The sequence below is a fragment of the Dermacentor albipictus genome, chromosome 3, assembly GCF_038994185.2.
Source record: "Dermacentor albipictus isolate Rhodes 1998 colony chromosome 3, USDA_Dalb.pri_finalv2, whole genome shotgun sequence".
NCBI lineage: Eukaryota > Metazoa > Arthropoda > Arachnida > Ixodida > Ixodidae > Dermacentor > Dermacentor albipictus.
The window spans coordinates 17,002,494-17,026,511 of NC_091823.1; the positions used below are offsets into that span (position 1 = coordinate 17,002,494).

General features: G+C 43.2%; 1 protein-coding gene across 1 annotated transcript in view; it reads right to left on the minus strand.

The window, feature by feature from the left end:
• Positions 1-24,018, minus strand: part of hiw (MYC binding protein highwire) — a 287,002-nt gene that overhangs the window by 171,032 nt on the left and 91,952 nt on the right. Inside the window, exons 24-30 of the mRNA XM_065451052.2 lie at positions 17,699-18,021; positions 12,744-12,871; positions 8,425-8,516; positions 7,475-7,609; positions 7,163-7,246; positions 3,866-3,962; positions 2,027-2,222 (exon numbers count right to left, since the gene is read on the minus strand). Of these exons, the coding sequence (XP_065307124.2) occupies positions 2,027-2,222; positions 3,866-3,962; positions 7,163-7,246; positions 7,475-7,609; positions 8,425-8,516; positions 12,744-12,871; positions 17,699-18,021 (1,055 nt within the window). The remainder of the gene's footprint in view (positions 1-2,026; positions 2,223-3,865; positions 3,963-7,162; positions 7,247-7,474; positions 7,610-8,424; positions 8,517-12,743; positions 12,872-17,698; positions 18,022-24,018) is intronic.

Below are 24,018 nucleotides of genomic sequence, written 5' to 3' on the forward strand. Positions count from 1 at the left end.
AGCTGCTGCATCATAGTTCACACTACACACTGCACAAGCATTAAGTTTTTTTTCTAACCTGGCTCTGTTCTCTTCCCATTCTCTCTCTCCTGGGTTAATACATAAATGCCCTGCAGTTAATAATAATTGTTGGTCTTGCTCCAAAGCATGTACGTACATTCTGTTCTTAGCACTGCATGCTGGCCCGGCTATGCTACAAGATCTTTCGATAGTGTAAGGTTCGTTAAAACAGTCATAATCACAGTGTGAACACTGCAATACAAAGGTAGATGGGCATTGCATTAACCAGAAAATTTTATAAGTCACAAATACCGAAATACCTGTAAAACAGGAAAGCCTCAACAAATCGCATTCTGCCATGTTTCATGCATACCATAGATGTCTCTATGGTTGAACGAAATTACGATGACCTTGCACATAATGATAAATTGGTAATAAAAACCAAAATTCAGTTAGCCAACAAATTCAGGACCCAAATTGTCCGAATACATTGACCACTTTTCACAGCACAGTAATGATACAACAAACAAATCAAACCTACCTCCTGGTAAAGGTGCAGTCAGGGGAACCAAGAAAAATAGTATAAGTAGGCACACTAATATAAGGCGATATAAAGTATTCCATGAATTATTGAGACCTGCCGAAATTTGCCAGGAAGACCAAATAATTGAGAGTCCATGAAACAAATTCACCAGGAAAAAAAAAAGTGTCTTAATTATGCAAATAGCCAAGAAAGCATGTGACATGGTGCTTACACACATATTTGCACGTGACTACATCAGCCTGTATTTTGGTCATGTCATGCTGTCATTACAGACAGAGGAAAGCAAGATACAAGCATTTTACCCGAAATTTTCATCTCCTAGCAACTTGGGCAGAAGTTAACAGCCTTCCACCACAAGAATGGTGATAGGTTCATCATTTTCATTGTGCAGCACTTCTCTCGCTTCATTGCAGCCTATGTCAGCACTTACAGCGAGAGTGGTGCTAGGTGATGTATCTGAGCAACACAAATTTGTATCTACAGAAGTGAACAAAGACACCCGAGACCATGTCATTATTTAATTACATTAATTATGAAACACTGAACACGAAAAATGCACATGGTGTATAACGAAATCTCCAAGGTCACCAGCCCTGCTTTGGCCTACCCCATTGACTTGGATGGTGACTACTAGATTAACTAGGCTATGAACTAGGCAAGAAGAGAAGCATTTTATCATTAGCTTCTGTTTCAAGAAGGCAATGGCAATGTAGGAAAACAAAAACCTCTCACTTTCTGTACAAAGCAGTGCCAGTTTTCAGGCAGTGATGCAGGTGTAGTCAGAAAAATAGAATGGCATGCTGTAGCATGTCTGAAATTTCAGTCATCCTCATAAGGGGGTAAAGTGGTGGTGCCGTGGCAATATTTGAATAATCAAGCACATCTGGCAAATCATTCAGTGACTTCAACAGACTTGGAAAGTTTAGTACCTGCCTAATCCAAAGTATAAAAAAGGAAACACTTCATACACTAAGCGTATCCTTGTAGATACCTTCTGGCATAGTCTATTACTGCTCTCCGCCAGCTGTCAAGGTGGCACTTAGTTCTCTCGATGGCTCTTTGACCACAAAGATGATCAAAAGGCACAGGCCTTGTACTGGCATTATGTCAAATACTGCTTTGCCTGCCAACATTTATTAGTTGGTAAAATTGGTAATGCCATCTAAAAACTGGATCACCGAAAACATGACACTGCTTATCATACTAAACAAACACTGCTCATCACACCAGGACACTGCCATCATACTGAAACAGTAAATGAACCTGTCAACCTCACATATACTATAGCAGGGTTGACTTCAAATCAAAGGATTCTTTTGGGAAAACCTCACCTTGCATTCGAATAAATACACTATCTTTGCTGTACCTTCTTTCTTTGTTTTTTGTCTACGTGCTTCCCCTCTCTACATAATGCCCTCTGGGTATTTATTGATAAAATAATAATGACAATCACTCATGCCAATACGGAGGAAAAACACTCACGTCCAATGGGGTACACCTCATTAATGTATATGCGAAGCAGATGAAGAGATGCAGCGCAGATGTAGAGCAGCTTTCGCAGGTCTAAAAGCAGAGCCTTGCCCAATGAAGATGATGGGCTGTCGGCAAGCTCACACATGCCTGCCCTAAATGCCTTCCAGCCCCAGTTTAGCAGCTTTAGCAATGACTGGAAGCATTCCTGCAAAATAAAAAAAAGCAGTAAGAAAAGCTCCAACCCAGTGGCCTCATGATCAGCAACCTCAATAAGAAAAGCACAGTTGAAATTCATTATAACAAACCCATTTACAGCGGCTACTTGGGTAAAACAAGACAACCTATACCTTGGTATGCAACACCTTCCATTGAGAGTACCTCATATAAACAAACAATAACACAATACAGTAAAACCTCGTTAAACCGTACCCGCTTAAACAGTAGTTTCGGTTTAAAAGTAGTAAAGTCAATTCCCCGACTCAGCGGCCATTGAACATAATGTATTTTGTATCCGCATAAACCGTACCAGCTTATTGCGTACGCATCGGTTAAAACGAAGCGTTTCCACTTTTCGTCGCGCAAACACGGCGGTGCGTCGTCTCCATCGGGCGGCCCGGCAGAACAACAAGCCTCAGAGATCGGTACAACGGCCTCCGAGCGCCCTGTGCGTTTGCACGTGAAGCCGCATCAACATCAACATCATTTCGACACCGCATGGACGCCGTGCCAGAGAGCGTTGTTGCGTCGTGCAAGCGAGGACTCGCGTCATGCCGAAGCTAGGATAAAAAAGACGCCGGGTGCTCAGCATAGAAAAAAAATTAGACATCGTCCGTGTTACCGAACGTGACACAAAGAAGTCGGCGCTGGCCCGCGACATGGATCTGCTGTTGACTACAGTCTGTGGCATTTGGAATGCGAAGTTGCTCGGCAGCGCTGCTGCGACCGCGAAGAGATATGTCGGCTACGAGGTTCGACTTTTCACCATCGTTGCCGCTGTTGTTGCCGAAGTGTCAACTAGCGACAGTGATGAGGACGACATGGAAAGCGACAGTACGGGCCATTCAGGCCCGACAGTGGCAGAAGCTGCGCGTTACGTCAGCCTCATGAATGCGATCGTCGCAAGGAGAACAGGGGCGCGATAACGTAACTATTCCAAACGAAAAGTTTTCCGAACTCCGGCACCCGGCAATGAAAAAGGCGCCCCGGGACTTATGCAGCACTACTGCGCGCGTGCACGGAGAATACGTAACGCCAACGAGGAATCTGCCGTGCGAGTGTTTGCCGAGAGGGGGGAGGCTGGCTGAGAAGCTGGCACGCAGCTTCAGCAAGTTTGAGGCCGCTGTCGTCGTGCTAGGCCGCCGCGACATCAAACGAAAAATAACACTTACGTCCCGCGAAACGAATAAATACTGCACGTTTTTTCCCCTTTCATCGTACTCTCTCTGAGTTCCGTTTTCGACAGGTAAGTGGGCGATCTCATGCTATTTCGCTTAAACAGTACTACCGTTTAGTACGTACTTTTTCCGAGCTCCGGCCGACTACGGTTTAACGAGGTTTCACTGTATTCATTATTCTACCCGACGCAGCAAATGTTAGCAAGTTTTAATAAAAATCCCAACAACCCGACCATAACTTTCCGATTGGGCAGGAACATGAGTAAGGTTACCCAGAAAGTGTCAATGTGACACACAGGAGCTTATTATAGTGTAGAATAATAATTTCTGTGTTCGATGAGTACGGATATATAAACAGGGGTTTTTAACATCTTGCTGTCACTTCAACACTACAAGCTATGCACCACAAGAATACTTTCTGTTAAAAAGAAATGCGAAACTCAAGCTCTCTAACCAATGTGACCGTTTTGGAGAACTTGTGGCTCAGGATAGTAACAGATTCAGACTGGTCTGCAGGCTGGCCTGAAGTTTGCACATCTGATGCAATGACCCTGAAAGAAAAAAAAAGGAGGCAAAGATTTAAGTGACCAGGAAACAAAACACACTTTGCGGAGATCAAGAACGCAAGGCAACTGACATTCCAAACACAAACTTAGATAGCTTTGAGCCTACCCTGTCACCACCACTTTTTCAGTGTAGCAAATAGTGAAATATTGTACAGACTCATCTAAGGGCCGCACCTGTGTTTTTTCACAATTTTGGTGAGGTGCAGCCCTTACACGGGACCAAACCTTTTCATCAAAATGGTGCCGGTTCAGCCTTGACAGGTGCACACCCCACAACCCCGGATGTACCATTGCATGAGAGGTCAATGTACAGCTGTCGTCATCTAGTAGCAGCATGCAGAAGTATGCAGCAAGAGAAAATTTGTCAATGCGCGCATGCGTCATCGGGACACTGAATGCAATTGCTTCTTCGTCAAAATATTTTTTTCCAAAATTTGAGCTGCTAAGTTGGGGGGTGTAGCCCTTACATGGGTGCGGCCCTTACACGAGTCAATAAGGTATTGTTTTCAAATCTACAGTGCAGTAAGCAGCAAGAGCTGCATGTGTGCAGGTCTAAATCAGTCAACTTTTGATTATTTGAACTCTAATGATTCATAAGTCTGATTTATTCAAACAAACATCAGCCTTTCCACTGACCTGTTATGTTTCTTGATGCATTTAAAACGTACCATTAATATAAGGCTTTGTTTCATTAGGCAAGGTAGGATCAAGATTACTATGCTTCAGTGGCCTGATTGACCAAAATGATGTAACTAATAAAGCTCGCACTGACATGAACATCTAAGAAAATTTGTCTACAAAATTAGAGGGGTCCTGAACCACTCCTTGGGTTTGGTGAAAAAACACACACCGCGGTGAACTTCTCAGCCAAGTTTATCAGTCGTGCACGGCGCGTGCAGCTCACAAGCGGAGTGTAAAGTCACCTTTCTTTCAAACACTCTCTTTTGAACAGAAGCCTACTCCTCACTCTTTTCCGGATGCTTTATTTTGTAATATACCAGATTCCCATATGCGGCTGCTATTGGGCAATGGCTTAAATCAATCAAGAAGGGTATTTGGATCAATGCACTTCTTCCTGCTCTTACTGTGTATATTTATTGATGCTAACAAACAGGCTGAAGCAAGCAAAAATCTGCTTTTGAATTTCAATAAGAATTACGTACTTCCGAAAGAAGTTGACTTTCGTCTACTCATGCTCAGCCATGGCTGTCCCCCGTAGGAAATAAACTTTGGCCAACCTGCTAAGCGGTGTCATAACCCTCAGGTCTCGCTAATTTTGATTAGTTTTGAACACTCAACTAGCCTTGAACCACGCAAAACTTAAGGTCAGACCACCTGCACACTTGCCAGTGTGCACTCACTCCTGGCCACTCCTAGTTGGATGCCTTGGCAGACTTCACTTAGAATTGAGCAAGTGATAGTACTTGAAAATGTGCAAGTTGATTGTGGCTATTATCCGTTGGTCAAGCTGGTGCAGGACAAAGCCAATCCACACCATGTAGCACGGCCAGACAGTAGTATATGAGCACAAGCGCACATTCAAGCCCTGTTGTGCACAAATCAAACGCTGCGCATATACACTACAGTGGCATGTAGCACCGTGGCCGCCCCGGGACGCTGCAATGAGTCCACTGCACAGTGCACTGCGGTATGCTGAAGACAACTGCTTTTGGTGCGTTATAGGCCCCAAAACCGGAAGTAGTGGCATCTACATGAACATCCAAAATCTCATTTGAACTGTGCGCCACAGTGACATTCAGCAGACAGAGTGTTGTGGGACGTCCTGCTCTGCCATAGCCTTCATAGTGCGAGTGATTGAAGGAGAGGAAGCACTGCGTAGAGGATGTTTGATTGCCAATAACTCCATTTCTGCTGAATGCATTGAAGTACTTTTTGCAGCAAGGTGTTTCTGAAATAGCCTACTTTATGTTCAAATGCATTTTTCGACTTCGATAAAAAGTAGTTCAAGGCATCTATAAGCACTGGTACATCATTCATCCATGTCATTTAAATTTGTGAAAACTGCTCAATAACAAAACTTTTTAGCAAGGTTTCAAGAGTTTTGTGTCAGTACATGCCATGCGTTACTTGGGATTCTAAAAAAGGCATAACAAGGTGCTTAGTGTATGTTTGAGAATTCTTTTTCTTCAAATGTATTTTGTTCAATATCAGGTAATTCAAACTTCTCATAAAGTTTCTTAGTTATTGGTCAGTGTTGTCTTTTATTCATCAGAACTCCTGATGGCTGCAAAAATATCCACAATCACGAGTTACTAACCTTGTTCTGAGGTGATCTTGGTCATATGTACTGTCATCAAAATGATTCATTTCTCTGAACTAATCTCAATGAGAAACAATTTATGTGTCTTTGATATGGCCACATCTTTCTGCATGACATTCCAAATAGGTGACACACAAGCTGACATAAGTCCAAAGAATTTCTTGTTGTGCAAGTGGCAGCGTGTATGCACCTTGTATCCCATCAGCAGTTACAGCTTTACAGTGTACACACACAAAGATATACCAATGTATTTATAGCATTCTTCATCACTGTCATATCTTCTGCAACACTAGCTCAAATGCAGCACAAGTGGAAGCAGTCTGAATGAAATGACAACATGCTATCATGAGCCTCTACAGGAAAGTGCTAGCAAGGATGAAGTTTACGGACATTTTTTATTCATGTTCTGCCAAAAACACTAACAGTTTTGACCAAAAACAGCTGCAACTTCTTTCACTGCGCCATTAATCAGCAAGTGCTGCAACATGTACTTTCGAAGCACTGAGTGCAGGAGTGTCAAGAACTTCTTAAAAGCAATTCCTGTATGTATGAAATCATAACAAAGACCGCAGTGCAGTCAGCATGCTGCACTGTCAAAGTGATCACCAGATGCTGTAGGTACTTCCTGGATCAGTGTCGTGAAAAGCAGCCAAATCAAGATAACCTCATACTTTCAACAGATTGTACTTTTTTCGCCACATTCTCGTGTTACCAGGAAAATCTGTACATAAACTAAAGGTAAAAAGACCACAAAGCCATTTCTTCCAGGTTCATCAGCTTTATAAAACTGAAGTCAACATCACTTCATGGAGCTTTTTGTAATCACAGTTGTTGAGCAAGGAGTGGGCTTATAAGGCAACAACTATTTCTGCTGCAGGAAAACAAGCATGCAAAGGCAGCTCACCGGTAAAGAAGCTGCGGAATTTGTCCGGCATTAACGTCTGTTCCATTGTTGGACTTTTTGGAACTCTTGAAGTAAAAAACAACTCTGGAAGGAAATATACATTATACATAACTGTGGTGCTAATCAACTAGTGCTAAGAAAGTTAAAAACAAAGATTGTCGGTATGGTACAAGGGCTCATTATTGGCTATGTTAAAGACAAATACATTTTTCTGAAACATTATTTAAATGTGCCATAAAGTAAGTAGATCCACATTTTTGAGGAAACTTGACCCTCAGGCAGAGCCGTAAGCAAGACTAAGATCACACTTACTGGTCTTCAGTTGTGATGACGGACTGGCCACTTGAACCACAGTCACTACTTGGCCCCGAAACATGGGCCCACACAACATACCACCTGTTGGCTTGTAGCAGAACTGGTTCCTCGAACAGTATGGGATACTTATGCCTGGTGCAAAGGCATAATAAGAACAACCTGTCACACTCAAAGCATGTGCAAATGAAACAAGTAAGTGTTACCTTTGCACAAGACTAGCAATGCCAATATGACGTGAGCACAAGAAAACTGGGAATCATTTCAATCCATAAATTTTTTTTTTTTATGTGTGCAACATGGAATGCTTTAAGTAATGGTAAACCACAAGCACAAGAGAGTGCAGACAGTTTGACATGCTCAGTTAAAAAGAAATGCTGATACATTGACAAAAGAATAATAAACTAATATGCTTATAATGCTGGCACACCACAGGCATTTTCTTAGCCCAGAAGTATATAATGATACTATTCATCACAACTGTAGCCATAATATTTTTGCAATGTACAATAGCAAAACAACGGGCTTTTGTGATCACACTTTCCCATGCTAGCTATATGATGATGAAGTCCTTAATTTGGAACAGCTTATTTTATCCAATTAAACAGCCAGATTACATTTTATAGAACTTGTAGCTTTGAAAAAGTAGATGATTTCGTATGTTCATGCTTCGGACTCACTTTCTATGAGGAATGTTAATGTCTGAACATAATTTTGCAAGCAAAATATACCAGAAATTTCCTGAGAATGATACAATATTTTGAATAGTACCTTCCCTTAATTCGAATTTAAAATTGCTTTTATACTCAGAACCTATGCTTAAGGTACTGTGCTGTACGTGGCCACAAGCATAAACTAAAGAAACTGAACAGAAATAATTAGCAGCTTGTTACATGAGCTTCATAAAAGAGTACACCAAATAGACCGATGTGTCACACTCATGGCCTCACCTTGCACTACACTCATAGGGCATCTCCTCAGTCTCAGTGAGCATCTCACCGTCTGTTTCCTGGTCCCCACCCTCTGTACCAATGTCAAAAACCTGCCAAACAAGAAAGTGACATGCTTTCTTTCAAATACACAAAGTGTTGCTTGAAAAGCACTAGACTTGCACCATGCTCAGTAAAGTGTAAAGTTGGGCTAGTTGGTGAGTGATCATCATACCTTGCTGGTGAAGCAGCGCACTGACACGGACACAGTGAAGACAAACAGGAAAAGACGACATTCGCTGCACTTGCAACTATTTTATTTCAGAACACATACTTCATATTTATATACCTGCGCACCCTCAGGCGTCAAAGAAAATCAAGGCAAGATTAAAGGCATTTTTTAAAAATCATTTGCCCGCGCATACGCGCATAATCATTTGCTCGCGCATACTGTTTAGTGCACCATGCTGCACTAAACAATACAATGTTAATCTGTTCTGAAAATCTGTGGCAGACTGCAGCAGTTTTCAGCATCAAATGCTCCCATGTGATTTTATAGAAGTTTCAAGCTAACTTTCACAGCATGAGGCAATGCACGAGAGACACTCGACTCTCTCATGTCTCCTGATGTTTTCCCCACGTAGCTTTAGTCTCGTGGCATCCGGCTTTCCTGCATAGCACACATGCGGCAGAGGGAGTCGGTGTTGTAGTTATGCAGTACAATAAAAGATGGCATGAGCATTCCTATGCTGGCGCCACCTGATGTCGTAGATACATGGGTGCAAGGGGAACCTGCTTCCTCCTCTTACGCTATGTAACGGCATCCTACGTGGTTCCGCACAGTCGTTGGTGCCCTCCGCAGGACAGAGCACCACCAATTTGGCTGAACACGAGTGCTTGGACACATTTCCATTCACTGAATCACACCTACGAAAGACTTAGGCAAGGGAGTCAGACATGGGCAAACATTATTTGCATGGTATACTCCTTGTGTGGTGAGTCAAACTTAATGGATTCCTTAACACGTTCCATCGAGGAATTATTCCTTGTACTTCAGCTAGCTGGCATCCTCTTTTAAAAAAAGCAATAAATGCTCTTTGTGTATTTGCACTACTGTGTTGTCATTTCCTTTGTTTCATTAAGTACTTGAGATTCCGCAAGTACCATTTAGCCTTTTGCCAATTTACAAGGTACTGTCAGGTCTTCACAACGTCTTGACAGGTCCTGCCTGATCTCACAATATCTTACAAAATAATTTCACCACTGGTGATAAGATAACAAAAGAAAACAAAGGCAGAAAGCTCTCCAATACTGATTGAACCAAGAATCAAAAGTGAGATCCCTAGATCTCTAGAGCGGCACTCTATGAACACATTAGTGCAAGCTACTGAAAAATGTAGCACATGCTACACCAAGTCTCGACGATATGGCAGAAACATGTTTTGCCAGATGTCCAGACATAAGTAAAAAAATTTTTACATTAAGTTGTCGACATACAACAATAATACTAAACCATTGCTGTCACCTTTGTTTCATATAGAACATACCTACTTCTTCCTCTTTATTCTCTGGTCCTCATCAACCCTGCATTTCCTCTCCATCATCAGTATTAAACCTTAGATATGTACTACAAGCTTTGCAAGAAGCAGTAAGCCTTCAGAGGGCACACAAGCGCTGATGAGCACAATGCGTTGGCAGGCTAGTTGGTGTGAATCCATGAATACTTTGTTCAGCGCAAAACGACAGACACAAGAAAGACGACCAGGACAAGGCGTTACTCTCAACTGACATCATTTTATTGCGTCACTCCTTTATAGACCGCTCAAACCAGAGGAACATGCGCAGTGAGCACCATGCGGTGGAGCCACCAACATCCGATCCCAAGAGCGCACTCATGCGACAGAATCCAAAAAACCAAATTCAGCGCTGTACTGCGGTGGTGGCTCCACTGCATGGTGCTCACTGCGCATGTTCCTCTGGTTTGAGCGGTCTATAAAGGAGTGATGCAATAAAATGATGTCAGTTGAGAGTAGCGCCTTATCCTGGTCGTCTTTCTTGTGTCTGTTGTTTTGCGCTAAACAAAGTATTCATGGAAGCGCTGATGAGCTCAAGGATTAGAGAGCAGGGCACAGGTCTGATAAGCGAAAAAGCCACATTTGATCACTGGCTCAATCAGTGGATAAGACTTGTTTTTCCTTCGCTGTATTGTTGGATAATTGGTTAAATTCAACGGTTCGATCTTCAGCTTGACTGACAGAGGCACAGTTTTCTCCAAATCCTTACTCAATGGCTGGTGATAAGGCATCACTGAGAGGACTGCGATAACTGTGAGATTAGCAACACTCCATAAAAACTTGCAAAGGACTTTCCAAGAGACTGACAGAGATTTGATTAATGCCACTAGAAGGATTCCATGCTTAAATTAATAAAGCTTAATTAATAATGCTAATAAAGCCAAATGTAAGTATTAGGTGCTTGGTAACAATTTCTTTTCCATCACGCCTTATTTTAATTCTTCAGACATTGATCACATTATGATCATTCCAACCCTCAAGAAGTTCGGCTTCAGACAATTCTAGCAGATCAGCATCGGATACAATGCCACTGGTAGTATTCATGGTACGGTATGGAGTCACTGTGACTGGAACACCCCCAAAAGATACAAGTTTGATGAGATCATTCTCATTGTCTTCTCAGGTTTATCAGAGTGGATGATATGAAAGTGGGGAAAGTTCTCTGAACAACTGCCAAAAAAGTTAGACATCTTTGGTGCGCCCTCGTTTCTAAGGGCGATCAGGAAGTGCGGGGAAAGAAGTTTCCATGAAAATGTATAAAAATTCGGCAACAGCGCTGACCGCCCACCACAGAGCCCAACCAGGGGACGCGGCAGAGCTTGCATACAAGTCTGCACGACGCCAGTCGTATGCCGTCACTATAACCAAATATGGTGTACCCAAGGTAGACTAGCCACACAAGGTTAACACTTGCCGCCAAGGAGAAAGGAATAGAAGAGAGAAGAAGACAGGAAAGGCCAGAAAGTGAGAGAGAAAGACAAAGATTCGAGGAGAGAGAGACAGGAAGAGGCGACTGCCGATTTCCCCCGGTGGGTCAGTCCGGGGGTGCCGTCTACGTGAAGCAGAGGCCAAAGAAGTGTGTTGCCACCGTCAGGGCCTTAAAGGTCTGAATACCTGGCATCGGCTCAACCCCCAGGATCACCCTTTGCCCAGACACGGCTAAGCCGCGCACGGCTACACGTGGGCAGGTCCAACCCTCATGTGCTCGGGTACATGGTGTCGCAACACACGAAACGCCTGCTCACGCAGACGACCCTGCGGGCTATTTTGTTATATCCCGTTTCATTATAACAAGGTTCGAGTGTACTGCCAAATTAAAAAGCAATGTATTTGGGAACCAATGATCCCCCAGATAATTTGTTCAACTTCATCTGCCCATCAAGATCAAATTAAGTTAGGTTGAGTGTATAGTTGACCGATTCTTTAACAGTACCATGCGAGCATCAAGTGGCTGGCCAGCGAATGCCTTCTAATGGCATAAAACAATGAAATGAGCAAGAGCAAGAGAGATCAGCAAAAAATCCACATGTTCTTGCTGATCTCACTACTTCATGCCGTTAGAAGGTGCTGACTAGTCAACGCTCGTGCAGTAGTGTTAAAAAATTGGTCAACTGTACAAGTGTGATGCAAACAAGTGAAGGGAAAAAGGGGTCATTCGCCTGAAATGTGTTGGGTGGGTGACTAATTTTTCTCTTTAGTGAAACTTCCTTCACCTTGCTGATTTGCACAGAAGTCGTCTGCCACATTCACTGTTCAGCTAAATTTTAAACTGTGTGAGGAAGTAGGGCTTGAACAGAAACATAGACAGATACACAGCTTTTTGTTCACATTATATATCTTCCTTAAGCAGTTTAAAATTTTGCTGAATCTATGACTAGCCGAACAACATGCCATATTTCAGTATATTCCCTGTTCTTGAGCTTTAAGTTGTCGATTAATTCCTGGTTAGCCTCCTGGTTAGCTCAGCTGGGAAAGTGACCGCCCCAGAAAGGCACTGGTCCCGGATTTGATTCCCAGACCAGGTCAACATTTTTTTCAACTACAAAGCTTTCTTTCTGAGGATTTCCTTTGTATCTGCATGCTACAGTAGCACTGATGACAATTTCCCTTTCATGAATCTTGCTCCACCTTGCGAATTTCCACAGAGCTCATTCCACAGAGCTCACAGTTCATGCCAGTCATGTACGTATGATGTGAGCAGCAAGCAGGTGCTCTAGTAAAATTTTTATTTAAGAAACTAAATAAAGGTCACTGCATGCAACTCACCCTGATAAGGGCAGTGTACTCTCCACGGCCACCAAAAAGGCCCACTCCTCCAAGCAGAATGTCAGTGTCAGCCATAACACGAATGGCCTCCACAGAATGTCCTGAATAGCCCCAGCCTCCCCCATGGCCTGTAAAAGACAAGCAATGCTAGTTATGTACACTGAGAGAGAGAGTACAAAGGATGTGTCGGATCACAGCAAGGCAGTGACATAAAGATGAGAAAGAGAAAAGAAAGACGTTTTCTCTCTTGCTTTCACTGATGTCTATACTGTCTGTGTTCAGTGGCCACTCAGTTGGCTGTGTGTGCAGCACATAACCATTGCAAGAAGGATTCTTCCCGATGGTGGGCAGCAGGAAAAATGCCGCCAACTGCATGTTTGTTTGTTTGTGTGCGTATGAGTGTGAGTGTGTGTGCATGTGTGTGCATGAAGCACACATCATTTATTTATTTATGATCAATGGTACAAAGTGGATATAATTTACAGAGAAAAGTATTCCAGACTAGGATACAACAGTCCAAGGACTGCAAAGGGACCCACAATCAAAGTCACAAGGGTGATACTGAGAGCCTCAATAGCCCTAAAAAGTTAAGGATCGACATAGAAACGTGTGTTGTCGTTTCTGTGTCTGTCCCTCTTCTTTAATACTGTTGAGGTTCCCAATATCACAAGCCAACTAGCCGAAATCAATGCCTTAAAGGGGTAAATTTACATGAATAAGGCAGCAACACTATGAAAGAAGAAATGGGATAAAACAAGTGAAAATAAGATTAAAATTAAATCTGTACAATATACATGAATATAAAACAGGAAAAGTACAGAAATGTACACAAGAAAACACAAATTGAGTTTATGCATTAAAGGGGACTGGAACTACTTTTTATTGTAGTCGAGAAATGTATTTGAAGTTAAATTACACTCTTTCAGGGATACTTTGCCACAAAAAGTACTTCAATGCATCCAGCAGAAGCGGAGCTATGGGCAATCAAACATGTCCTTCGCAGTGCTTCCACTCCTTCAATGCCTTGCACTGTGAAGGCTACACAGGAGTGGGGCGTGCCCACAATGCTCCACCTACTGAACATCACCGTGGCCACGCAGTCCATATTTTAGTTTAGATGTTCACATAGACGCCACTGTTTCCGATTTTGGCGCCTACAACGTGCCAAACGCAGTTGTCCTCAGCAAGCCACAGTGCTCTCAGCCAACAGACTCTTTGCGACACTTCGTGGCGGCTGCAGAACCCACACTACATAGCAGACCACAGCTACATGGCACTGCAGTTCATATGTACAGCATTTGCTTTGTGCACGACAGGACCAGAGTGCGTGCTCGCACTCATATACTCCTGTCTGGCTGTGCTATGTTGTGCAGACTGGCTTTGTCCTGCACTAGCTTGACCAATGGATAGTAGCCACATCCAAATTGTGCATTTTGAAGTGCTGTTATTAGCTCAATACAAAGCGAAGTCTGCCAAGGCATCTAAAAAGGAGCGGCCAGGAGTGACTGTGCACTGATAAGCGTGCATGTGGTCTGAAATTAAATTTCACGTGGTTTGAGGCTAGTTGAGTGCTCAAAACTAGTCGAAATTAACAAGACCTCACGGCTACACCGATAAGCAGGGTGGCCAAACTTTATTTCCTACGCTGGTGGCCAGGGCTGAGCATGAGAAGACGATAGTAGGCTTCTTCCGGAAGTACACAATTATTATCGAAGCTCAAAATCACTTTTCACTGACTTCAGCCTGTTTATAAAACTGTATCAATAAATATACACAGTAACAGTGGGAAGAAGTGCACTGATCCAAACACCCTTCTTGATTGATGTCAATTATTGGCCAATAGCAGCCGCATATAGGAATCTGCTATATTACGAAATACAGCGTCCAGGAAAGAGTGAGGAGCAGGCTTCTGTTGAAAAGAGAATGTTTGAGGAAAAAGCAATTTCACACTCCACTTGTGAGCTCCACGCGCCGCGCACGACTGCAAAACTTGACTGAGGTGTTCACAGCAGTGCACGCTATCCGTGAACTGTGTTTTTTCACTAAGACCAAGGGGCAGTTCAGGACCCCTTTAAGAAGAAAAGCCTTGAGATCTCTTTTAAATGAAAATAGCGATGTTAGTGACTTTATGTGCAGTGGTAGGTGATTCCAAAGAGATATTGCTAGAAATGGCAGAGTTTTCATGCCATAATTGTTACACACAAGTGGCATTAATAAATTTCTGTTGGATGCAAAACAAATGTTATTGGTATTGTGCAATAAAACCTTGCTAATAATTTCAAAGGGCAGTTCATCATCATTTAATCCTAATATATAAAGTAGTAATGCAGTACTGAAACAACTTACATATGAATAAAATGCTAAATTCATAGAGCAATGGAACAGTGCTCGTATGGTGCGTACGGTGTGTAATAATGCGGAAAGCCTGGTTTTCGATTTGGTGCAAAGATGGAGAGTGACAATGGTATGCGCCTCCCCAGGCGACTATTCCATATGTTATGTGACTATGGATGAAAGAGAAGTAAAAAGATAAAAGTGCATTAGTTGAAAAATACAGCCAAGCCTTGATTAATGCACGAATCCCAAACGCAGTTTTTTTCTTAGCATGAATAACACACAAGCTGAAATCGAGATTGGAATCAAGGTAGATGCCAAGAAATGATGCACTTTGCAATGATGCAATGATGTCTGTGATATTTGTGTTAATTAAGCCAGATGAGCGAGGAGAAGTTAGATAAAGCGTGATCTAAAAGAGTGAGGGTGTCATGACAGCCACACCTGGTGTGGGTATTATACAAGCACCCAAAACCACATCCCATAAAACAATTTGCGTAAGCAGAACATATACGCGCATGAGTATCCAATATATTTATGTTAATATGACCTTCAATCAATAAATTTTTGTTCTCAAAACCCATCTGCTTAGAACAGTTTCATAAGCAGATATGAATTCGGCTACAGAGGATGATGGCGAATGATATATGCTAGCTAGAATGAAGTTTTTACGATCAAGTATGAAATAAAGCTGCTGAATTTCCAGCCAGAGTGATTCGCAAAGAGCAGCATCACTGCAAAGATCACGTCTATGGGTATAGCTTACTTCAGGGGAAATAAAAATGGGGGAGCCATCATGAGCATCAGAGTCATGATGACAATACTCAGTTTTGTAAGAATTAGGTTTACCACCCACAGCTCTGGTTGATCACCCATCCCTTTAAGGGAGAATTCGGCAATTACAGCAGTCGATTCAGTCAAAGCTTTTGATACTTTTGTTTCCCCCCTCCTCGCGATTCACAGCTGTTGCCTTACTATATGGGGAAGTAGTTGGAAATATGGAATAGGAGTTAAGAAAATCAGAGTTTTCTATTGTGCTGTCAATAAAAATCGGGTAGAAAATGGGACTTCAGGAGGTGCACTACTGCAATGTAGATCATGCGTCCTTCCGTTGACGCAATGCTGCCATCTTGGTACTGTCATAAAGAAGGGAGATCAGAGTTTCAGACAGCCGCAACACATATTTCACCATGCAAAACTAAAAGCAAAAGAAGCCAGTGAAAAGAGACAAGAACTGTTGTTGCAATTCGCTACTGCTGCCATGTGCACACAAGAAGCTCTCCTATTGGCTCATTCAGGATTAGAACCAGTGACAAATTTGGCGCACCCTTTGACAGCGGCGAGCTGTACATTTCTTTATTTTGGCGACATTCGTCAACCACCACGGTGGGCTGCTATGCTATCTCCCGTTTTTTTCTTTAATGCCTCCAAAACAAAAGATAACTGTTGGTTGCACCATTAAAAATGGTGGATTGGTCACATTAAAAATAATAATAATAAAGGTTAAAAAAAACAACTTATGTTCATGTATAGCCTGGGCGCAGGTAGCTAACAGCTACAGATGACGAGGCCTTGCCTGTACCATCTACTCCAACAGCTACCTCCCCTACTCAAACAAGCGTCGCTTCATTTAGATTTCAACATTGCATTGATTCTGGTTTTCCGTTCTTTTCATTTTTTTTTTTCCTTTTTCCTCAATCGTCAAGAAGCTTAAAATGGCATCAACTCCACTCTCAATATCTGCGCTAAAGAAGGTGTTGTAAAGCGAGGGAACTAAATGCCGGACAATTACTTATTGCGAAGACACCTGTAAGCATTTGGCTGTGAAAGCAGGGTTGACCTTTACTTAAAGTTGCCAGGGGATGGAGATTTGGCACATTCATAGATCAAATGCATGAAAATGGTTAAAATACAGACTTAACAAGTCATATGCAAGGGCACGTACATGCAGCAACCCCTTGACAAGTTTTTCTGGCCATTTGCGGAATGAAGACATTTATTTTATGCTAGTGCCATCTTCAAAACAGCCAAGCTTCCCAATACAACTTGGGATCTTTTTTTTTTCTTAAAAGCCAAGGAAGTAACTGTGCCAAATGTAACATTTAACAGTCTAGACCATAAAATGCTACCTTCCTGTGAAATTTTAATGCAAAATCTTTTTTCTAAGTTTTTAAGTGAAATATACACATCCCTGTACAGTGATAAAGAGTGGTCAAACAAGTGGTGTCTGTGAAGCCTATGTTCCAACAAGGGGACAGATCTTTGTCCCGGTTCCCTTGTCAAAACCTTCGCTCCAGCGGAATTCTTTGTTAAGCCACAGTTGATCATTTTATCTCCATCTTATTGTGTACATCTGTACTCGGTCCCCTTGTCAAAACTTTGGCTCCAGCGTAATCCTCAACCACTGTTGATCACATCATCTCTATCTTACTGTGTACGTCTGCACTAATAAGCTGGAATATAGCAGGTCCTTTATGCCTCTACACTGTAGCACATCCTAGAACTTCCAGCAACTGATAAAAATCTTGCACTCTTCAAACCAACGCTGCTACGCCGAAGGCAAAGGGGCTTTGCACTGCTTAGCAAACAGAGGTTGCAAAGATTCTTGTTGATGCACTCACTCTCAAAGCGGTTGACAATGGAGAAGTCTTCACGGGTGTATGCTCGGGCAAGGCTCTGCTGACGTGCCTGCTCGATATCTTCGCGCACGCTGAGGTCCTTTTCCTGGGCAGCCGTCAGCACATCGAGAGCTCCGAGCAGGTTGAGTGCTGCTTGGCAACGCCCCACCGGGTGCCCTGCAACCCCTGGCAGGCTCAGCTCGGGACCCAGGAACAGCGGCAATGGCACAGCCTGATTCAAGAGACCTTCGGGTGATGTCTGCAGTGGCACGGCCTCACTCCACACAATGCTGTGCCAGCTCAACTCGAGTGTCTTCTGGTTGAGGCTAGAGCGAAGAGTTGAGGGGACATGAGGGCACAAGAAATATGTCGAGACAGTGAAGGAACGCTCACAACTTTCTCATCTTCTGTACAAAAACAGGTGCATGATGGTGAAAACCAGCCCCACTACACAGCGATAAATGCAAAATGTTACATTCTTTCCACTATGGGCACCATCTTACAGTGAAAGTAACATAGGCACATGGAGGAAATGCACTTCTACTGCACTTGCCTGGCATTGACAAATCAGCAGGCAGAGCCAAATTTGGTGCACACCAGTTCACGGGGCTTGATCTCATGAATTGTCACCGGTTAGGCCTTGAAGCCCAATATAAATCAACTTATTAACAATATTTGATGAGCTCAATGTCAGTGAGATTTTTAAACAATGATCGCGAGATTTCTTCCTTTCTTTTTTGCCACTGCAATAATATATATGTGTGTGTGCTTACGTTTTGTTTGCTCCCACTACAGCAGAACCTCATTCATATGTGTTAGAGAAAAAAATACACGAAAAATATATTAACTGGGAAAACACACGCTTTTCAGTGACCGAAGCAATTTCCAAACTAAACCGTAGTTGACACCAATGTAAAGCAAAGCATTGTGTAAATCATTGTGGCACAAGACACTGACACGCACTGAGCTGGTGAGGCATGAGCAGCCCAAGATGCACATTGTCGTCCTTGCGGCTTCGGAAAGCTAACGTTTGTGGCCCTCTAATTCGGCCTTGTTAAGCAGCTCCTTTGGACGGGCCACTTCGGCAGCAAGTTCTGACGTGCTGACTTGGCATAAATCATTGCGGCACAAGACACCGACGCACGTACAGCTGGTGAGGACTGAGTATCCAGAAAAGTGCATTGTCATTTTTCTACTGCATAAGGTTTTTGAAACGAAATCGAGCTGGTGGGTTTACCCAGAATATGATGCCACCTGAGCGAAACATGACACTCACTTCACACTGAATCCAAAAGGAACGGTAGCGTATTTTGGGTTATCCTCTTTTAAATGTGTACAATACATATGCTTCCAATGGCAACAATGGCAAAACACCACTTGCGATGTGACAAAAATAGTTGAAGATGCTTAACGCAATAGGGTTGGCGGCAATAGCTGTGAATGCGGCGTGCGATGACCAGCAAGATTTGCTGGTACAGGAATAGGAAACTAAGTGTGCGCCAGCATTTTCATGTGACTCGGGCAGGCAAGTACTGCGAGAAAGCTGCTGCTGCGAGTGACAACTGTTATCAATCGTGTTCGCCTTGTGCCTTTTCTTGTTTGCACGGGATCTAGTGACCAGAAAAGGTATCGTATAATTGCAATTTGACGATGTGTTTAACTTTTGTGCTGAAAGATTGTGTCTTCCGGAAGCACATCAACCGGCAAAAAAGAAAAGTAACTGTATTCAGTCCTTTTTTTTTGTTCTCAATCATAAACATTGGCACAGGAAAATTGTGCAAAATGGCATTGTATCAACGAGGTTCTACTGTATATATGTGGCCTGTCATTGTTGGCTTATATCACCTTACAGTTGTGATCAGAGGGTAAATGTGTAGGCTTGTGTGAGCATAAATTTTCTGGTTCAAAGCGAAGTCGAAGCAAATCATAATTAATGCCTAATAATGTCATAGCAAATACCGTATTGAGCGCGAGATAGAGCAGAGTCGCTGCATCAGCTGGACCACGAATAGGGTGGCTTGCATCGCGCATTGTCTGCTAAGCATTACATGTTTGTATACAGCATGAATATCTTTAAAGGCTGCTTCTTCCACAGCTGTAGTGCAGTCATAAATGCTGATCCGCACTGTTGGACAGTGAACAAAAGGCTTTAGTGTTGAGCTGTCGTCTTTACGCTGTAGTAATATTAATCAATAACTGTGCCGAGCGAGTGATGTGATTGTCACACTTTCCACTCGCCACAATCACATCAATTTTATTACCGCTTCGTTTTTCGAGAACATCACAAAGAACATTTTACCTTGTTGCAAAAATAAATGAAGTGGTAGCAGCCAGACGTAAATACCGCGTTTTAATGACTTGTCAAAATGTGTTCATCACTCCACAATCTATGTGATACGTACCACGAAACATGTACTAGATGGTGTGAAAATCACTCAGCAGTAGAAAGAAAGAGTCCTATGCATGCATTCATATTATACTGCATCATATGCATTATATTGTCAATAATTGCATTACTCTCGCTTAGTGGTTACGCGACTAGATATTTTCTTTTAAAATGCGGTTCTGATGCCACTACGGTGAAATAACTTTGCGTCGCAAATTAAATCATGCACTTTTGTACTTTGATTCGCTGCTGCGAAAGGAAAGCTAAAATAGGGTATTATATGAAAATCATGTGTGACACGGTAATGAGTAATGAAAGTTTGAAAGTTTATTTAACATAATGAACGTATACAATTGCAGAGTACACACTTTTGGGACCCAACAAATTTGTTAAAGGGTCCCTACCGATTGTTATCAGGGAAAAAACACTTCTATGGCAGCTGTTCTTTTTTTTTTATACTGCAAAATCACACAAAACCTATATACTCTGTAGACAGACGACGTCATAACACTGAATTGAAAGGCAGCTACAGTAAAAGCTCGTTAATTCGAACCGCAAGGGGAAGCCGCTTCAGTTCGAATTAACGAAAGTTCGAACTAACGAAAGTGAAGGGGAGCAACAGTACACTGCGATTTGGAAGCAGTAGGGCATGTCAGAAATTTACCGTGTCAGAAAGTGATGGTGTGTGCCGCGGGCACACGCCATCTTCAAGTCGAAGCTCTGGTTCCGACTGTACCACACCACTGATGTCCACCGAAACGAACGTTAGCCGAGGCTTAACACCATCACAATGAATCGCGACGGCCGATACCTCCTAAGCTGAAAACAGAGGTGCACAACCGAAGAAGACTGCCGAGACAAAGACGCTGAACATGTGAAGGTGGCGAAGGGCCTGATTCGTTGGTTCTTGATTGCAAGCGCAGCTGCGAGGTACTTGATTCGCTGTGTTTTGGCGCTTGCCGTGCCATCTCCGCACAACATTAGCAGCTGTACAAGATTTGCAAAGCCTCCGAGATTTACAACGGGCAAGAAGTCTCGGAGGTTACGTAGAATGGAGAGGCGGCAGCCGCCGCTGCCTTCTGGCTGACCCCGCGTCGGTCAGGTTTTTTTCCGATTTTGCCTTCTCTCGCCGTTCTCTGCGTTTCGGAGGCAATACAGCCTTGTGTGTAGGCAGTAGGCGCGTTTCTCTGGCTGTGTGCCAGGCGAGCGTAGTTCGAATTATCCGTGAGGGAACCTTCTCGCGTTCGAATTAACGGATTTTTTTATACATATACTTCTGTGGAGCTTGGCCGGACCAAATCGTACAGTTCGAATTATCCATAAACTCGAATTATTGAAGTTCGAATTAACGAGCTTTCACCGTATTATAATTTCCTTTTACTATTCATTGTACTGTTGCTAGCCTGATGCAAGACAGTGGCCACTATTAGCTGACATAAAACTACCTAATTATTTTAGCTTGTCAAATTATTGCAACTTTGTCACATCGCTGTCGTGCGCGTAAGAATGCAAGGGCAATAACAATAATCTTGTCTCAAGCAACCTGATGATCTTACTAAAATGTGCTGTCACTGACAGACTCCTAGCTTGCCTAATTGAGCTCATTAATTGTTTAAAAAAAAAAAAGAAAAGGAGCTGTAGACTGCGCATGAACTGATGATGCTGAGTGCCCATTAACTTGCTACTTTACCTTCGTTTTACAGGAATACAGACCTTTTTAAACCCAGTGAAAGATTCACAGAGGATGCAGTATTCATAACTGGTGCAACAATATTAACAGAGTAGGTGGAACACAAGCGAAAAATAGACAAAAAGCCTCGAGAAAGTGCCAAAACATAGGCTGTGTGCCTGAATACCAGTACCTCGTTGAATGAGAGTTTGCGCTTCTTTCAAGTATGAGGGACGTTTCAAAAGTAAATTTCATCATTTTTTTTAAAGAGAAGATGGTACACCAGGTGAAACAAACAATCACGTAAAGAGTCCAAACCCCTTGCTGGTTCAACGATGGAAGAAGCATCAGTGGAGGAGGAATGGCACATGCGCAGAACGCAGAAGAAGAAAGAGTAGCAGCAGACTGGCATGCCTAAGATTATTCGAGTACAAATCACGATTGCAGACAGACGTGTGCTGACAACATGGTCGCCAATTGAAGTGCGTGTAGTGATCCGTATGAATGGGCACATGTGACAGTGTGTTCGTCACCCATGAATGCCTTCAGATCGTGTATGGTCAAGAGGTCATGTCTCAGGGCTTGCCTCACAGGGCACCGAGTTTTACCAGAGTGGCTTCTTCAAACTGATTGCATGCTACGACAAATGTCTCAATGTTGGTGGCGACTACAGTAGCCGACGGATTTTTCGGACTCCAAAAATTCGGACTTGCTGGATATTCCCGACTTCATAAATGCACCGTCAGGGTTCCCATAGAGCTCATGCATTTTCGCTACCAATTTTTCTTATGAATTTGGGTGCCGAAATAAGATTTTCTGGACTAAATTGCTTGATCCGAGCCGCATTACCTGTTTTGAAGGTCGCCATGTTGGATTTTACACTGGGTGGCCAGGCTTGGCTTCGCTCGCTCTGTAGCTTTCAAGATTGGAACACGCACGCGATCCCCACGTCTCGGATGCCATTCCCGCACTTCCTTGGGCGACTAAAGGCCCCAGGGAACAGCACTTTTTTTTTTTTTCAGTCAGCACTATTGTCATAATCACTTAATGGGGGATCAGTTTTTTTTTTATGTTTTGGTTTCTATAATGCACGTGGTGTCCAGAGAGCCGGTGTGTCTCAGAGATGTTGCGTCTTTGTGTGTGTTTGTGCAGCTATGCATCTGTGCAATCAGCACGCGTGTTCGTGCAGCTTCACATTTGTGTGATCGGCACCACCTCCTGTGCTTTCGGCAGAACCAAGTAGCGCAAAGAAACGTGGTTCGTTTCTTCGTGTCTCGGAGACATTGTCGCATCTTTGTGCATGTTTGTGCAGCTTCGCATTGGTGTGATCGGCGCCACCTCCTGTGCATTCGTGAGAGCGAAGTGGTGCGAAGAAACCTGGCTCGTTTCTTTGATCCCCGTGGCGATCTCCACCAACGGTGATCCCCAACGCAGTGACGCTCTTGTTGACTGTATACGGAGACGATGTCATTCTTACGCAAATCTAAGCAAATCCAGTCACCTCCATGCGATACCCTGCCCTCGAAGGCCGGGCATTATTAGGGATTTTCTTAAGCCGCTCTATGCCTTATAAATTTATAAATTCTGACTTCGATTTTTCAGACTGTTTGATCTTTTTGACTACTTTTCGGTCCCCATGAGGACCGGAAAATTGATTGGCTACTGTATGTGGCAAAATAGTGCAAGTTGTATAGTTTATGATACCATGGTGTATTATTTTTTTTTTTTGTAAATAATGATTCCATGTGAAAAATAAATGATCAGAATTTCACTTCTCTTCTGCCATCGCAATGGGGAGGCTGCATTTACGGTGGTATGAGCCATTGCTTAAAGGGCTCCTAAAGCACCCAGAGGTCGAAACTTAGTTGTGGTGTTGCAGTTGTGCATGAGTCTGCAACGAACACGTCGCCTCAAGAATTTTCTGAAACGGACTTGTAATAGCAGTGTTACACGCTATTGATGATCAAAATGCGGCCCTCGGTCATTTTGCTCTTTCCTTTGCTAAGTTCCGTTCTTCAGCTAGTCTCTCCTCCACACCGAGTGCTCTGCCAAAGCACTTTTCAACACGCTGTCCACTCTCAATTACCGGGTCTCCGTGCTTCTCGGCTACTCGCTGTCACTGCCATACTGGCCCATGCTCCTGCTAAGTGTGTCGCTATGGACCCTGTGCTGCGCGCATGTGTGTGCGCACCAGGCATTGTGCAGGGCGTCATCATGAGGCAGCTAGTGTCGTGTCCTTTTGTTTTTCCAGTCTGCGCTTTTGTATCC